Source organism: Heterocephalus glaber, unplaced genomic scaffold (assembly GCF_053883595.1).
Source record: "Heterocephalus glaber isolate CG9 unplaced genomic scaffold, H.glaber_assembly_v1.0 deba00000621, whole genome shotgun sequence".
Lineage (NCBI taxonomy): Eukaryota > Metazoa > Chordata > Mammalia > Rodentia > Bathyergidae > Heterocephalus > Heterocephalus glaber.
Genome location: NW_028258153.1, coordinates 6,255,441 through 6,268,737, shown reverse-complemented (window position 1 = coordinate 6,268,737; position 13,297 = coordinate 6,255,441). Strand labels below are relative to the sequence as shown.

The 13,297-nt window shown below is 46.2% G+C and overlaps 1 protein-coding gene across 3 annotated transcripts in view; it reads left to right on the top strand.

The window, feature by feature from the left end:
• The window catches only part of Ttll4 (tubulin tyrosine ligase like 4), a 41,596-nt gene extending 30,572 nt beyond the window's left edge, over nucleotides 1–11,024 (top strand). The window contains exons 9-20 of one of the 3 annotated variants that reach the window (XM_087206047.1): nucleotides 265–456; nucleotides 557–639; nucleotides 1,068–1,196; nucleotides 1,559–1,681; nucleotides 1,953–2,051; nucleotides 2,370–2,504; nucleotides 2,961–3,089; nucleotides 4,421–4,514; nucleotides 5,305–5,515; nucleotides 5,841–5,911; nucleotides 6,394–6,479; nucleotides 10,839–11,024. In XM_087206047.1, the coding sequence (XP_087062173.1) occupies nucleotides 265–456; nucleotides 557–639; nucleotides 1,068–1,196; nucleotides 1,559–1,681; nucleotides 1,953–2,051; nucleotides 2,370–2,504; nucleotides 2,961–3,089; nucleotides 4,421–4,514; nucleotides 5,305–5,515; nucleotides 5,841–5,911; nucleotides 6,394–6,479; nucleotides 10,839–10,872 (1,386 nt within the window). In that variant the 3' untranslated portion in view covers nucleotides 10,873–11,024. Of the gene's footprint in view, nucleotides 1–264; nucleotides 457–556; nucleotides 640–1,067; nucleotides 1,197–1,558; nucleotides 1,682–1,952; nucleotides 2,052–2,369; nucleotides 2,505–2,960; nucleotides 3,090–4,420; nucleotides 4,515–5,304; nucleotides 5,516–5,840; nucleotides 5,912–6,393; nucleotides 6,480–6,923; nucleotides 7,449–10,838 lie in introns of those variants that run through there. The other 2 variants (XM_021244198.2, XM_087206046.1) reach the window with 2 other exon arrangements.
• Nucleotides 11,025–13,297: the final 2,273 nt, after the last annotated feature.

Here is a 13,297-nt window from a genome sequence, read left to right as displayed (position 1 = left end):
TTGTGGAAAAAGGTTTAACTTCTTTGCACTCAAGGTGAGTGCACTCATGTCTGTCTTCATCACTATTTTGCTTTGTATTTTAAGCATCTCTTGGTGAATGCTCAGCAGTTGAATATGTGAGGACCATTAGGTGGTAATAGTAAGATGGAATAGGAGCCTGGACTGTTGATAAGAAGGTTGGAATGGCATAGTGGGGCTTGTCATCTTTCCCTGACCTCATCTCTACCTTCCCCCTGCTCTTACCCTTTGTCTCCCCTCCTATAGTTAAACCACTTCCCAGGCTCATTCCAGATTGGGAGGAAGGACCGTCTGTGGCGGAACCTGTCTCGAATGCAGAGCCGCTTTGGCAAGAAGGAGTTCAGTTTCTTCCCCCAGTCCTTCATCCTGCCCCAGGATGCCAAGCTCCTGCGAAAGGCCTGGGAGAGCAGCCGCTGCCAAAAGTGGATTGTGAAGCCAGTGAGTAGATCACAGCAGGTAGTAGATGATGATCTGAGAAAGGGAACAACAGAGTGTTGGGCCCAGATCAAATCTTGTCTCCTTTTTACTCACCTTGTAGCCAGCATCAGCTCGAGGCATTGGGATCCAGGTCATTCATAAGTGGAGTCAGCTCCCTAAGCACAGGCCTCTCCTGGTACAGAGGTAAGCCTCTCTCTAGCTCATATCTCGCTCCCCATCTTTCCATCCTATTGGCCTCCAGGATCCTTTCTTACAGCATTCTTCTGTCCCTTGTCCTCCCAGCCAAAGGGCTTCTTTTTTTTTTTTGGTACCAGGAATCAAACTCGGGACCTGGCGCTTGCGAGGCAGGTGGCAGAACCACTGAGCTAAATCCCTGGCCCCCAAAGAGCTTCTTTAGTCAACTGTTTTAGGGTCTTTAACTTAAGGACTGTTTTTTTTTTTTTTTTTTTGGTACCGGGGATTGAACTCAGGTCCTTGTGCTTGCGAGGCAGGCACCAGAACCTCTGAGCTAAATCCCCGGCCCTAACTTAAGGACTGTTAACTGGCTTTTGCTATGGCTATTACTCTTGGGCCCCATCTCATCTAATGCAAAGCTGGCCTTTCCTCTCTAGGTATCTACACAAACCCTACCTTATCAGCGGCAGCAAGTTTGATCTGCGGATCTATGTTTATGTCACTTCCTATGATCCTCTACGGATTTACCTCTTTTCAGATGGACTTGTCCGCTTTGCCAGTTGCAAGTATGTGATAGTGATGAGGTGTCATCTTGACAGTTTGGGGATGTATTTCCCTCAGAAGGAGAGAAAGTAGAGGGCTCTAAACAGAAAAAATAAATGTTCTGGTGGTTTTGTTAGCAAGGGGGATGGTGGCCGGAAATAGGAAATAAGAATGCCCTCTATCTACTTCACCAAATCTTCAGGACTGAGGTGGGACAAAAGAAATGGGTTTACTTGTGGTTTTGTAGAACCTTGCCAACAGATACACTTTTCAGGCCCTTGTGGATCTGAAAAGATTGGTGCACTCCTTCATTACCCCCTCACGAGTTAGGGAAATGTTTGGCATTCTCCTGCTTTCTCACCATCTTACCTCTTCTCACTTCCAGGTATTCCCCTTCTATGAAGAGCCTTGGCAACAAGTTCATGCACCTGACCAACTACAGTATCAATAAAAAGAATACTGAGTACCAGGCCAATGCAGATGAAACAGCCTGCCAAGGCCATAAATGGTACTGAGGACGGTGTCCCCGTCAGTAAAGGCCTAGAGGATTTCTTTGGGTTTTGGAGGTTCAGGGAGTTAGTGGTGGAGGATTAATATCTGTCCATAGATTACATAAGTACTTGTCAATCCAGAATTGGTCTATTTTCATCAAAGTTCATCTCTTAATTCAAAATGTCAAAGGAAGAGATATGAAGAAAATACCTTTAGACCGCTTATTCTTTGTTCTTCCTCTTTTTTCATCACTCATTTCAATGTACTCCATCCTCCTCCCGCTGCAGGGCACTGAAGGCTTTGTGGAAATACCTGAGCCAGAAGGGAATCAATAGCGACATTATCTGGGAGAAGATAAAGGATGTTGTTGTTAAAACCATCATCTCGTGAGTCCTGTTGCCAAGCTGGGTGGGGTCTACCGCCCAACTGCCTCTTCTCATTGATCTCATGCTGCTGTGCCTTAGGCTTTGGATCATGTTATGGTTCAGTTTTGAGGACAGGGACTAGAAAGAAGTAGATGGAGTTAAATTCTGTTCATTTCCTGAACTTATCCCAGAACTGGCCCCATATTAGACACATCTCTTCAAGAACCACTTTTCCTGGAGTTGCTTCTGCCTGCTTCTCTGGGGCACCCCATTGGCAGGGCAGTCCTGGGTAGGAGTATGAGAAAGCGGAGCTGAGTACATCCTTGTCCCTGTGACCAGGTCAGAGCCCTATGTGACCAGCCTGCTCAAGATGTATGTCCGGCGGCCCTACAGCTGCCACGAGCTCTTCGGTTTTGATATCATGCTGGACGAGAAACTCAAGCCCTGGGTCCTAGAGGTCAACATTTCCCCCAGGTAGGTGGTATTTTCAGTACATTTGGAGCAGAATCCTTCCTGTGTCCTCAGGATCCCATTGCCACTCTAATTTTGTTGATTTGGGGAATATCTTTTCTTCACTAGAATTTGTGTTTGCATAGTCTTCATTTGCTCATTCTCTTATTCTTTGCCATTACCTTAAGTGTCTTTGAAAATGATGAAAGGTTGTTAAAAGTTAGTCTTTTCACATGACCCCTATTGCTTGCTTTCCCTTAGCAAACTAAGGTCATGGACAGGTTTGCCAGCCTGAGTGAGGTTACTCTGTCTTTAGTACAAGAGACTCTCAGTGTGGTGCGTCACATATTTGGGTATTGGAGCCCTTTTCATTCTAGGGGAGCCAAGGAGTCAAGGGGCCTAGGCCTGACTTGGATATAGGACTGCTTTGGAAACTGCTTTGGAGGTGCTTTGACTGTGCTTTTCATCTTCTCCTTGAAGCCTCCACTCCAACTCTCCCTTGGACATCAGTATCAAAGGCCAGATGATCCGTGACCTTCTGAATCTGGCGGGGTTCATTTTGCCCAATGCAGAGGACATCAGTTCCAGCTCCAGCACCTCTCCTACCAGGTCAGCTCCTCGCCTGTTTGGCTTCTTTCCTGCTTGGTCTTCCTTGCGGTCACTCTGGCCCTGTGGTTCATGCACATGCCAGTGCCACAGCAGCATCCCTAAAAGCAAGTTTGGCTATTTTCTTCCCTTGCTCAGGAATCTCCACAGGCCGGGGGGGGTCAGATTTAAACTCCTTTTCTGGACATTTGAGGCCCCTGCCCCCCTCTCCTGCATCCATCTTTCTCTGCTCTTCCTGGCTGCTGTGCTGACAACCATGTCACTCACAAAAGCAAGGTTGGAAGGATCCTTAAGGGCCAGTTAGTTCGTTCTCCTCTCTGAAAAGTTCATTGCTCCTTGCTGTTCCCCCATAGTGTTCTTTCCTTTACTCCTGGAGTTTCTTCCTTGTGAAATGGCCCTCACCCAGACCTCCTGTTCATCAAAGCTTGGCTTCAGACCACGTCTTCATGACACCAGCTCAGTATGGGCTTTTTCCTCCATACTTCAAAGACTTGGAACCCCTCTTGAGAGGAGTGGGTAAATTTAATAAGCACCTATGATGTGTAGGGAAACAATGCTAGAGGGTTAATGCTAGCATCGAAGTATATAGTGAAGAAACAAGAACCCTGGTAGTTTTTGTTTTTGTTTTGTTTTTTTTGGTACTGGGGATCAAACTCAGGACCCTGCGCTTACAAGGCAGGTGGTAGAACCACTGAGCCAAACCCCCGGCCCATCCCTGGTGTTAAGTAACTCATGCGGCATCGTTTAGCTAGAGAGTGGAATTAAAATTCTGATTTGCCTGGTAACAAAACTTTCCTTCCCTCCTATATACCTTGTAGTCTCATGTTCAACTCTGTCCTATTGTCATGTGACTTATTCCACCTTCTGTACCATAAGCTCAGTAGAGGGAGGGGCTGCTTTTCTGTCATGTCTGTATCTCCCAGCAGTGATTGTAGTAATAGATGATGAAACTGAGATACAGGAGGTTGTTACTGGCCCAGGGTCAAATGGATAGTAGAGCAAAGCTGAGGGTGTAGTGAATGTTCATTAAATTAAACTAAACCAAGACTGATTTTTTTTGTCAAATTCAAAAGAGAGTGCCTCATACTCTTTGAGTTTGAACCTTGAGTTCTTCCATGGTACTGGTGTTGGTTGACCCTTGGACAGGCTTCTTGAGTGGAGTGCATTTCAGTGTGTTCCATTCAAGTGCTAAACATCTTCCAGACATCTTCATCTTCATTTGAGAAGGGAGTCTTCCTGGGCTAGACCCTCTCTCCCTATTTCCTTAGGATTCGAAGCTGACTCTACACTTTGCTTTCCATACCTCTGTAATTACCTCTTAACCCCCACCTTAGCTCTCCCAAGGACAAACGTCAGATGGCTCCCGAGTATTTCACTGCACAGAAGATGAAGAAAGCCTATTACCTAGCCCAGAAAATTCCTGACCAGGTAGGAGATTGGTCTTTTCCCCAGCAAAAAGCTTCTGAGCTCAACCGTTTGGGACCCCAGGGCTCTAGAGCAGGGTTTATTTGTTGTCATGTATCTTATCCTGGGAGAGAATTGATGTTCTTTATCACATTTTCAAGAGCCACTGCCCTTAGCACGATGCTGCAGTGGCCATCTGTTGTCAGAGCTATAGGCCTTAAGTCCTCAGAGTTCTTTCTCTGAGAGGTTCAGAATGACCCTTGGAGGCTTGGCCCTCTCAGAGCAGATATAGAGCCAGATGTAAGAGTGGCAGGCAGCCAAGATGCCTGTAATCTCAGCACTCTGAGAGGCCAAGGCAGGAGGATTGTAAGTTTGAGCCCAGCCTATTCAACTTAGTGATACCTTGTCTCAGAATTTTTATAAAAAGTTATTTTAAAGGCTGAGGATATAATGCCCAGTGCAAAGGCCCTAGGTTCAATCCTCAGTATTGGAGGGCCAGAAGGGGGAAAATGACAGGCAAAGGCTCGTGCCAAATCTGAGTACCTGGACCCTAACCTTGTTTCCATCCAGCAGATCACTTAATCCTAGAGTCTCTGGGGTACCCCTGACCCCAGCCAAGAGCTGAGCTCAGTGGATTTAGGAATAGATGGCAGATGGCATACACAGCTGGCCCACCAGGTGGAGGTGGTGGTCCCATGAGAATTCTGGAGCCCTAGGACCCCAGAGCTGTGCTCCCTTTCCCCTAGTTTCTTGGTTATCTGCCTGTGGCTTATACTCTGTCACACCTGCTTCTTCCCTATTGCTTGGCCCATAGGACTTCTATGCATCTGTGCTGGATGTCCTGATGCCAGATGACGTTCGGATTCTGGTCGAGATGGAGGATGAGTTTTCCCGTCGTGGTCAGTTTGAGCGAATTTTTCCTTCTCGAATCTCTTCTCGCTACCTCCGCTTTTTTGAGCAGCCACGATATTTCAACATTCTGACCACCCAGTGGGAACAGAAGTACCATAGCAACAAGCTCAAAGGTGATGTGCTCTCTGCAGGAGGCTATATTTGGTGAGAGATTAAATCCCGTTATCCTAGCTGGGTGTGGTGGCACATGCCTGTAATCCTAGCACTCTGGAGGCTGAGGCAGGAGGAGTGCCTTGAGTTTGAGGCCAGCGTGGGCTACATAGTGAGTACAAGGCCAACATGAACTATATAACAAGACCCTGCTTCAAAACAAACAAACAACCCCCCTCCAAAAAACAAAACAAAACCCATTAGCCTAAGGAATGGTCCTCTCTGGAAGGAAAATAGGCCAGTTGATTCCTTCTTATTGTCCCAACCACTGGTCATCTCTTGTCCTAGGAGTGGATCTGCTTCGGAATTGGTGCTACAAAGGGTTCCACACCGGGGTTGTCTGTGACTCTGCTCCACTGGTGAGTGACACCAATGTAGGGGTACAACGTCTCCTTCTCAGTCCTCCCTCCTTTGCCTCAAGAGTATAGTGTGGCCTGGGTGGTAGGTACAGAGCCTCTCACTTCTCTCCTAGCCCTGCCTCTGTTTTTTGACCTTTTCCTTTTGAGGAAATGATTGCCACCAGGATTGCCTGGATACCTTTCTTTCAGGGAGCAAAAATGCTCTGTAGGGTTCAACTTTCTGGTTCAGGAGAGAACTAAGACTTTTATATCTTTGGGCCATGCCTTAAGAATAGGGGAGAGAAGCAGGGGATTTAGCTCAGTGGCACCGCTCCTGCCTCGCAAGCGCAAGGTCCTGAGTTTGATCCCCGGTACCACAAAAAAAAAGAATAGGGAAGGGGAGAGCCCCATGATTGCTCAGAGCTGGAAAGAGTCCCAGACTCCAAACACTCCTGCCTGACCTCTGCTCAGTCCTTTTGTCTCATCACTTCCTTTATTTTTAGTGGTCTCTGCCGACATCACTTCTGACTGCCCCAAAGAATGATGGAATGCTCAATGCCTTCAGCAAACTGGACACTGGCAAGCTGGGGTAAGTGCTGCTTTGACAAGGCAAGGGCTATTGAATGTGGGGAGTTTTCTTCCTGTCTTCCCACACTGTGGCAACGAAGTGAGCATTCTCTGTCTCGAGGTTAGTAAGAGTACCAAGAGTATGCAGCCACAGTATCTTCTCCCTGGTGGCTCTTGGTGGCAAAGCTGAGCTGGAACAGGGAATCTACTGAAGCTGCCACTTTGAGCCATACCCACTTGCTGTAGGGAGTTCTTAGGCTCCTTACCCTCACCATAATTCACACTGGTGCTTAAGCTGTAAGCCTTCAAGTGAATACAGTGTACCTAATGGGTATTAATATAGCCATATAATTACAGCCTAGAGCACGATAGTGTTGTGAATGTGTGGCCTGGACTCTGAAGGCAAATGACAGGTTAGTGACAGCTATGCAGTGTCTAAGCTATCTTTCCAACCTGTTCCCTCTAGAAAGCACAGCTCCTTCCAAAGGAACCTACTGCCCTCTGAAGAAGGGACCACACCCAACCTCAAGAAGACTTAACGCTGGCCTCTCTCCTTCCCCTTTGTCCAGTAAACCTACTTCCTCAAAGGATAGCGAGGATACCAGCAAAAGACCCATCTTCTCCACCCAGACATTACCCATGATCAAATACTCTGGGAAGACTGTGAGACTTTCAACTCCCTCCTAGCTGCTGTGACCCCATGGCTAGCTGCCACCACATGGCCTGCCCAGGAGCACCAGCATCAGCTACCTCATGGGAACTGCCTGCTGACCAGCCTGAACCACTACTCCACCTTGCCCTCATCAGAGCAGTTTTTGAAGTGGTTGTATTGTAGAAATGGGCATTTGGAGGGCTGGAGGGCTGAGATGATGGGGAGCAGGTGAGGAAGGCTCACTCTCCTCTGTCACTTGTTGCCTGGCTGTGCACCTCATATCTCAGTAGAGAAGCCAGTGTCAGCCATGCAGCCTTATAAAGCAGGGTTTGGTTTCTACCTTCACAGGCCACGTGTGTTTGTTTTAGGTTGAGTTATAGCTCAAGACAAAAAAAACATGCTGGATGTGTTTGGGCTGGAAGTCCTGTGTTCTGTAACTGAGGGGTTCCTCTGAATGTCATTTCCTCAGGTCTCTCCTCCCCGACAGCCGACCTCCTTTCCTTCAAAACCTTCCTTTCAAAATCTTCAGGTGTCCTAAGTAGATAGGCAGGAACCTACTTCTTGACATCTTAGTCTTGGGGGTCTCATGTCCTCTGGACCATTTTTCCTTTCGTATGCTCACCCAGCCAATAGCCCTATGTCTTGCTGTTCTGGCCTCATGTCACTCCTTGTCCACCCTTCCACCCTTCTCTCTCGTGTCTGTACAGCTGGGCTTCCTGTGAGAAGTTCTGTGAACTTGGTAAATTTTCCATGGCTCCAGTGGAGGAGCCCTGGGGATCCCTGTTGATGTGGTCTAGGTCCACATGTCAAAGGACACATCCAGGGGAAGCAGGCAGGAGCTGTGGCTTCTCTACACAGAGGAAGCCTCATGTTCTGTTTTACAGCTGGCAGGCTCTGGTGGCCTGGCAGGGGCATTCCAGGAAAGTCACTTGTAATACCGGCTTCCAGTCAGATCTCTGACCAAGCTCATACTCACTTAAGTAAATTTTAGTGTTGAATAAATATTGAACAGGTGAACTCTGCATACAAAGACCTTTAGGACCTGAACCATGAGCTCTGCTTCTCTTTTCCCTGGGGAAAGTGGAGCCCAAGAAGCACAAGATGTGGGAGCTTAGAGTGGCTTTCATCTGCACTGTGCTCTTCCCTCACCCAGCACTTCCCAGTGGCTGCTTGCCTCCTCCTCAGTTCCTGCCATTTCTTCAGTTAGTTTTTCTGGCAGTACTACATACAAGAAGTCCCTCGGTCCCACAGTTGCTCATACACCCATTCTGCACACCAAGCAGGAAGCTCAATTACAGTCCCACCCTGGTCTTTAGTGGTCCTTGTTCCTCTGGGCTTTGGAAAAATAATGCTTCCTTACTTTGTGGCCCCTGGAGTTCTGGGATGAGTTGGAGAGGTTTGACTGGGTTCAAGGCCAGAGTTGGTGAATGTGCTGCCCAGTCCTAAGGCCATGTTGACAGTGGTGAAGAAAGGTTGGTGGCAAAGTCCTGGTCTGCGAAGTTGGGCCATAGTGGGAGAGGTCTTTGGCAGTCCTGGTAAATCTGTTTTGCTGTTGTCACAGTGCACTCCCTCTTGACCTTCCTGAGTGCAGCCCATCTTGTGCAGGTGTGGGTAAGGGAAGAAGCAACCTCCCTAAGAGAATCTCAGCCCTACCCAGCAGCCTGGTTGCTGTTGGCCTTCAGGTGCGAGGCCTAGCTGAGTGGGGTGACTTCTTGGAAACCAGCTTCAGTTCTTTGACCTGACTTCTGAGAGTCCTGGACAGCACAGCCAGTCCATTTTCATCCCCATAACTGAAGAGGAATGAGCATTACAGCATAATGGGTTGGGGGAGGAAAGAGGACTTGGGAAATGAGTGATGAAATGTACAGTGCCCTTAGTAGTTTAAACTGTCTATATATACACTGTGGTTTTTGTTTTGACGGTACTGGAGATTTAACCCAGGGGCTTGGCACTGAACCCCAGCTCTTAAAACTTATTTTTTAAGGGCCGGGCATTTAGCTCAGTGCTTCCACCACCTGCCTTGCAAGCGGAAGGTCTCGAGTTCGATCCCTGGTACCAAAAAAACCCCCAAAAGAACCCCCCCAAAAAAACAACTTATTTTTTATTTTGACACAAGGTCTTGCTAAGTTGCCTCAGCTGAGTTTGAACTTTTGACCTTCCTACCTCAGCTTCCTAAAGTGCTGGAATTGCAGGCATGTGCCATCACACCTAGCTATGTGTAGTATTTTTGAGTTTCATCATATTTCAGTATCTAGTAGAGTGAGTATTTTTGCTGGGTAGGAAAAAGGAGTGGGGCTTACCTGAAACAGTTACCTTCCTTTCACTCTTGAGATAAAGTGGTCTTGTTTATAAGCATTCAAAATACATGCTTCTGCACTGAATCTGTATACCATACAGCATTCAGCTAAACAAGGAACTTTTTTTTTTTTTTGGAAACAGGATTTAGCTTTGTAGTTAGTTCAGGCTGACCTTGAACTTGAAGCAGATCCTCCTACCTCAGCCTCCTGAGTGCTAGGATTACAGGTGTGTGGCACCATGCCCAGCTAAACAAGGAATTTTTGAGAACTAATGAGATTCTTTTTTGAGAGTTTAAATTTGGGAATATAATAGAATAAATATTTGTCAGAATATATCAGTTGTATTTCTAAGTTGATTCCCAGGCCCTGTTTAGAAGACAGGAAGTAAGAGCCCCTGAGGCAAGGAATGAATTACAGGTATTTCTGGAGAAGCAGAGTCAGGATTTGGGAAGGTGAATAAAGGGTGGTCCTGTTGCCTTTTACCTAGAATCTACTCCTATCAGAAACTAGGTTTCTGAGAATGGGCCTCAGAGGCTGACCTTGGTTTCAGATCTCAGGTCTGTCACTTATTTTGTGACCTTGAACATACCAGCTAACATTTTAAAGTCTGTTTCTCCCTCTATTTCAGTTGTGTGTGTGTGTGTGTGTGTGTGTGTGTGTGTGTGTGTGTTGGTTGGTATTTTGTTTGTTTTTGGTACCAGGGATCAAACCCCAGACCTCACGCTTTTGAGGCAGGTGCGGCACCGATGAGCTACATCCCTGGCCCTGGTATCTTCTTTGTTTGTTTGTTTGGTACAGAGGATTGAACTTGGGTCCTTGCGCTTGCGCAGCAGGCAGCGAAACCACTGAGCTAAATCCCCGGCCCCCTGGTTTTGTTTTGTTTTTGTTTTTGTTTTTAGTACTGGGGATCGAACTCTGGTCCTTGCAGCTTGTGCAGCAGGCGGCGAAACCACTGAGCTAAATCCCCGGCCCTTGGTATTTTGTTTTGAGACAGGGTCTCACTGTGCTCCAAGATGGCCTCAGATTTACTGTGTAGCCCAAGCTGGCCTTAAATACACCACTTTAGCCTCTCAAGTGCTGAGATTACAGCTGTGAACCACCAAGCACACCTCTGTTTGTTTATAGTATGAATACAGTAACTATATACGTTACGGGGTGTGAACAACATTTAAGCCAAACATGAAAAGTAGTACAGAGAGGTTGCTTCTTTCTTAATTTACTCTCCCTGCCCTATTCTGGGCAAGAGATGTAAAATTCTTCCCCTGAAGAAAGCTGAGCAGCTGCAGAGAAATTTTAGAAGTGAAGAGGCCAGAACAGAGTCCAGATGTCTCTATCCCATCTTTAGCCCAGTACACACAGAAACAATCTTCATTATGGTTCCATTACATTATCATTCTAGTGGGGATTTATGCTTTGGTTATATACTTCACAGGATGCAGATTCTCTGGGGGAAGGGAGCACATTAAGAGAAATAACGGATGTGAGGTAAGAATTTGATTTCCTTTGATTGGATAGGGAGAGCAAGGGAGCAGCAGGTGTCTGGTGTCAGGAAAGGGGAACAACACGTTGCAGAAGACACACTTTGCCTGAAGTAGGTGCCAAAGGCCTGATGCATGGGCCTAGCAGCTATACCAAAGGACAGGTGTCATTACAGGTATGTTCTCCTGGGGCTCAGGCTGTTGACTTTCGAGTAACTTGTTTCCCATCACCTCAGCCAAAGACCATACCTGATGGCCCTGGGCCAGCCCAACACTCATGAGGGTCAGTGAGGCAGGCTGATCATCTGGGTACACAGACTTCCCCAACTCCCTCCTCAGTTGAATTAGTTACCCAAGATAAGGTGATCACCTGGCTTCTTGGCTTGTCCTTTAATTCTCCCCTCTGACTACTGTCCCAGTGCCTCATCTACTTTGGGACTTGGAAACATTGATGGTTTTTTGAGACGTGTGGCAGAGAGCTCCATATTTTGCCACTTGAGATTCCAACCCAGCCTCTCTTGGCCCTATAGGTCCCCACTATAGCCAAGTTTGTAAGCCAAGTTTGATACTCATCAGTATCTAGGGATCTCTACAGGCTTTTTTTTTTTTTGGTACCGGGGATCAAACTTGGGTCCTTGCACTTGTGCAGCAGGCAGTGAAACCACTGAGCTAAATCCCCGGCCCTACAGGCTTTTTTTTTTGTGGTACCAGGGATCAAACTCAGTACCTTTTGCTTGCAAGGCAGGTGCGGCACCACTGAGCTAAATCCTGGGCCTCTACAGGCTCTTTTGCCTTGCTCTTCTGCAGCTTTGGATCAGTGAAGCTTTTAGTCTTAGCAGATTTCTTACATAGGTAAAAGAACACCAGGACGCTCAAGAGTAGGTTTTTTAGGTTTCCTAAAAAACCCATTTGTGCCTTATTTATTGGAATCGACTGAGACATGCAGAATGCCACAGGAAAAGCTAACAAAATTTTGAAAAGTTAATCTCTCCTAAGTTTCAGTTAGTAAGCTGAGTTACCAAAGCCCACCTCATAAAAGGTTAAGGGGGTTAAACTTTGGGGTAAAATTGAGTGCAGATCACCTAAGAAAATGCCTCACACACATAGGATACAGATTTAAAATAGGTTCTAAGACCAATGACTATAGCAAAAAGATTTCTTCCTTAAGTAGTACGCAATAGGATTCCAGTAGCATGTTATTCTCACAAACTATGATAAAATACACAGTGGGTCCTCTGCCTAGGTTCCGTGTCCATGGATTCCAGCAACTGTAGGTTGAAATCTACTTAGGCCTGTGATGGTTGTGTATGTACTGGTCATGAGTAGACTTGTCTTTTCTTGTTCTTGTTATCTAAACAGTACAGTATAACAACTATTTACAAAGCATCTACACTGTATTAGGTGTTATAAATCATCTAGACATGATTTGAAGCATACAGGAGGATGTATGTCAGTTATATAAGGGACTTGAGCATCTGGATTTGGGTATCTGGGGGTCCTGGAGCCCAGCCCTGTCCCCACAGATAAGAGGACAGCTGGATTTGAGCTTATCCACAGGAGATTAAAATTGAGTATTCCATCAAGATGATTAGCTAAGATTAAAACTTACCATTAGTTGTCAGAGAAGTGCAATTAAAGCTACAATGAGATACCACTTAACACTAAAATGACTAAAAAGAAAGACTTGAAAACACCAAATATCAGTGAGAATGCGGAGCAACTGGAACTCATTGCTGGCGGGAATGCAAAGTTGGAAAAATGAAGCAGGCCCTGTGGTCATACAGCCTAGCAGTTGCACTCCTGCAAGCAAAGGCCTATGGCAGCCTTATTCATAGTAACAACACCTTGGAACAACTCATGTCCAGCAATCAGTAATAAACTGATACATCTGGAAGATGTAAGATTATAGATTATAAGAAAATAAGCTGATTTATGCAACAACACGGGTCTTGAGTATTATACTAAGTGAAAGAAGCCAGAAACAATATACTTTCTGATTCCATAACACTAGAAAAGGCAAATTACAGTCACAGAAGGCAGATTGAGGGTTGTGAGGTACTGGAGATGGAAGGAATTGCCTATAAAGGGTACACTGGAAACACTTTAGATCTTGGTTGTGCTTACATGATTGTATAGTTGCTGAGGCTCATCAAAGTGTACACTGAAAATGTGTGCTGTATATGAATAAATAAAGCTCTCTTTGCCCATCCCTGCCTCAGTGCTAGAGACTGAAGCAGAGCCTCACAAGAGCGAGGCAAGTACCCTGCCACTGAACTATACACCTAGCCCAAAGATGATTTTAAAAGCTCAAGAAGTACAATTTCATGAGACACAAACTAAAATGAGATAACACTGGAATAATTAAGACTCAAAAGGCAGCCGAGACCAAATAGTTTGTACAACAATTGGAGTG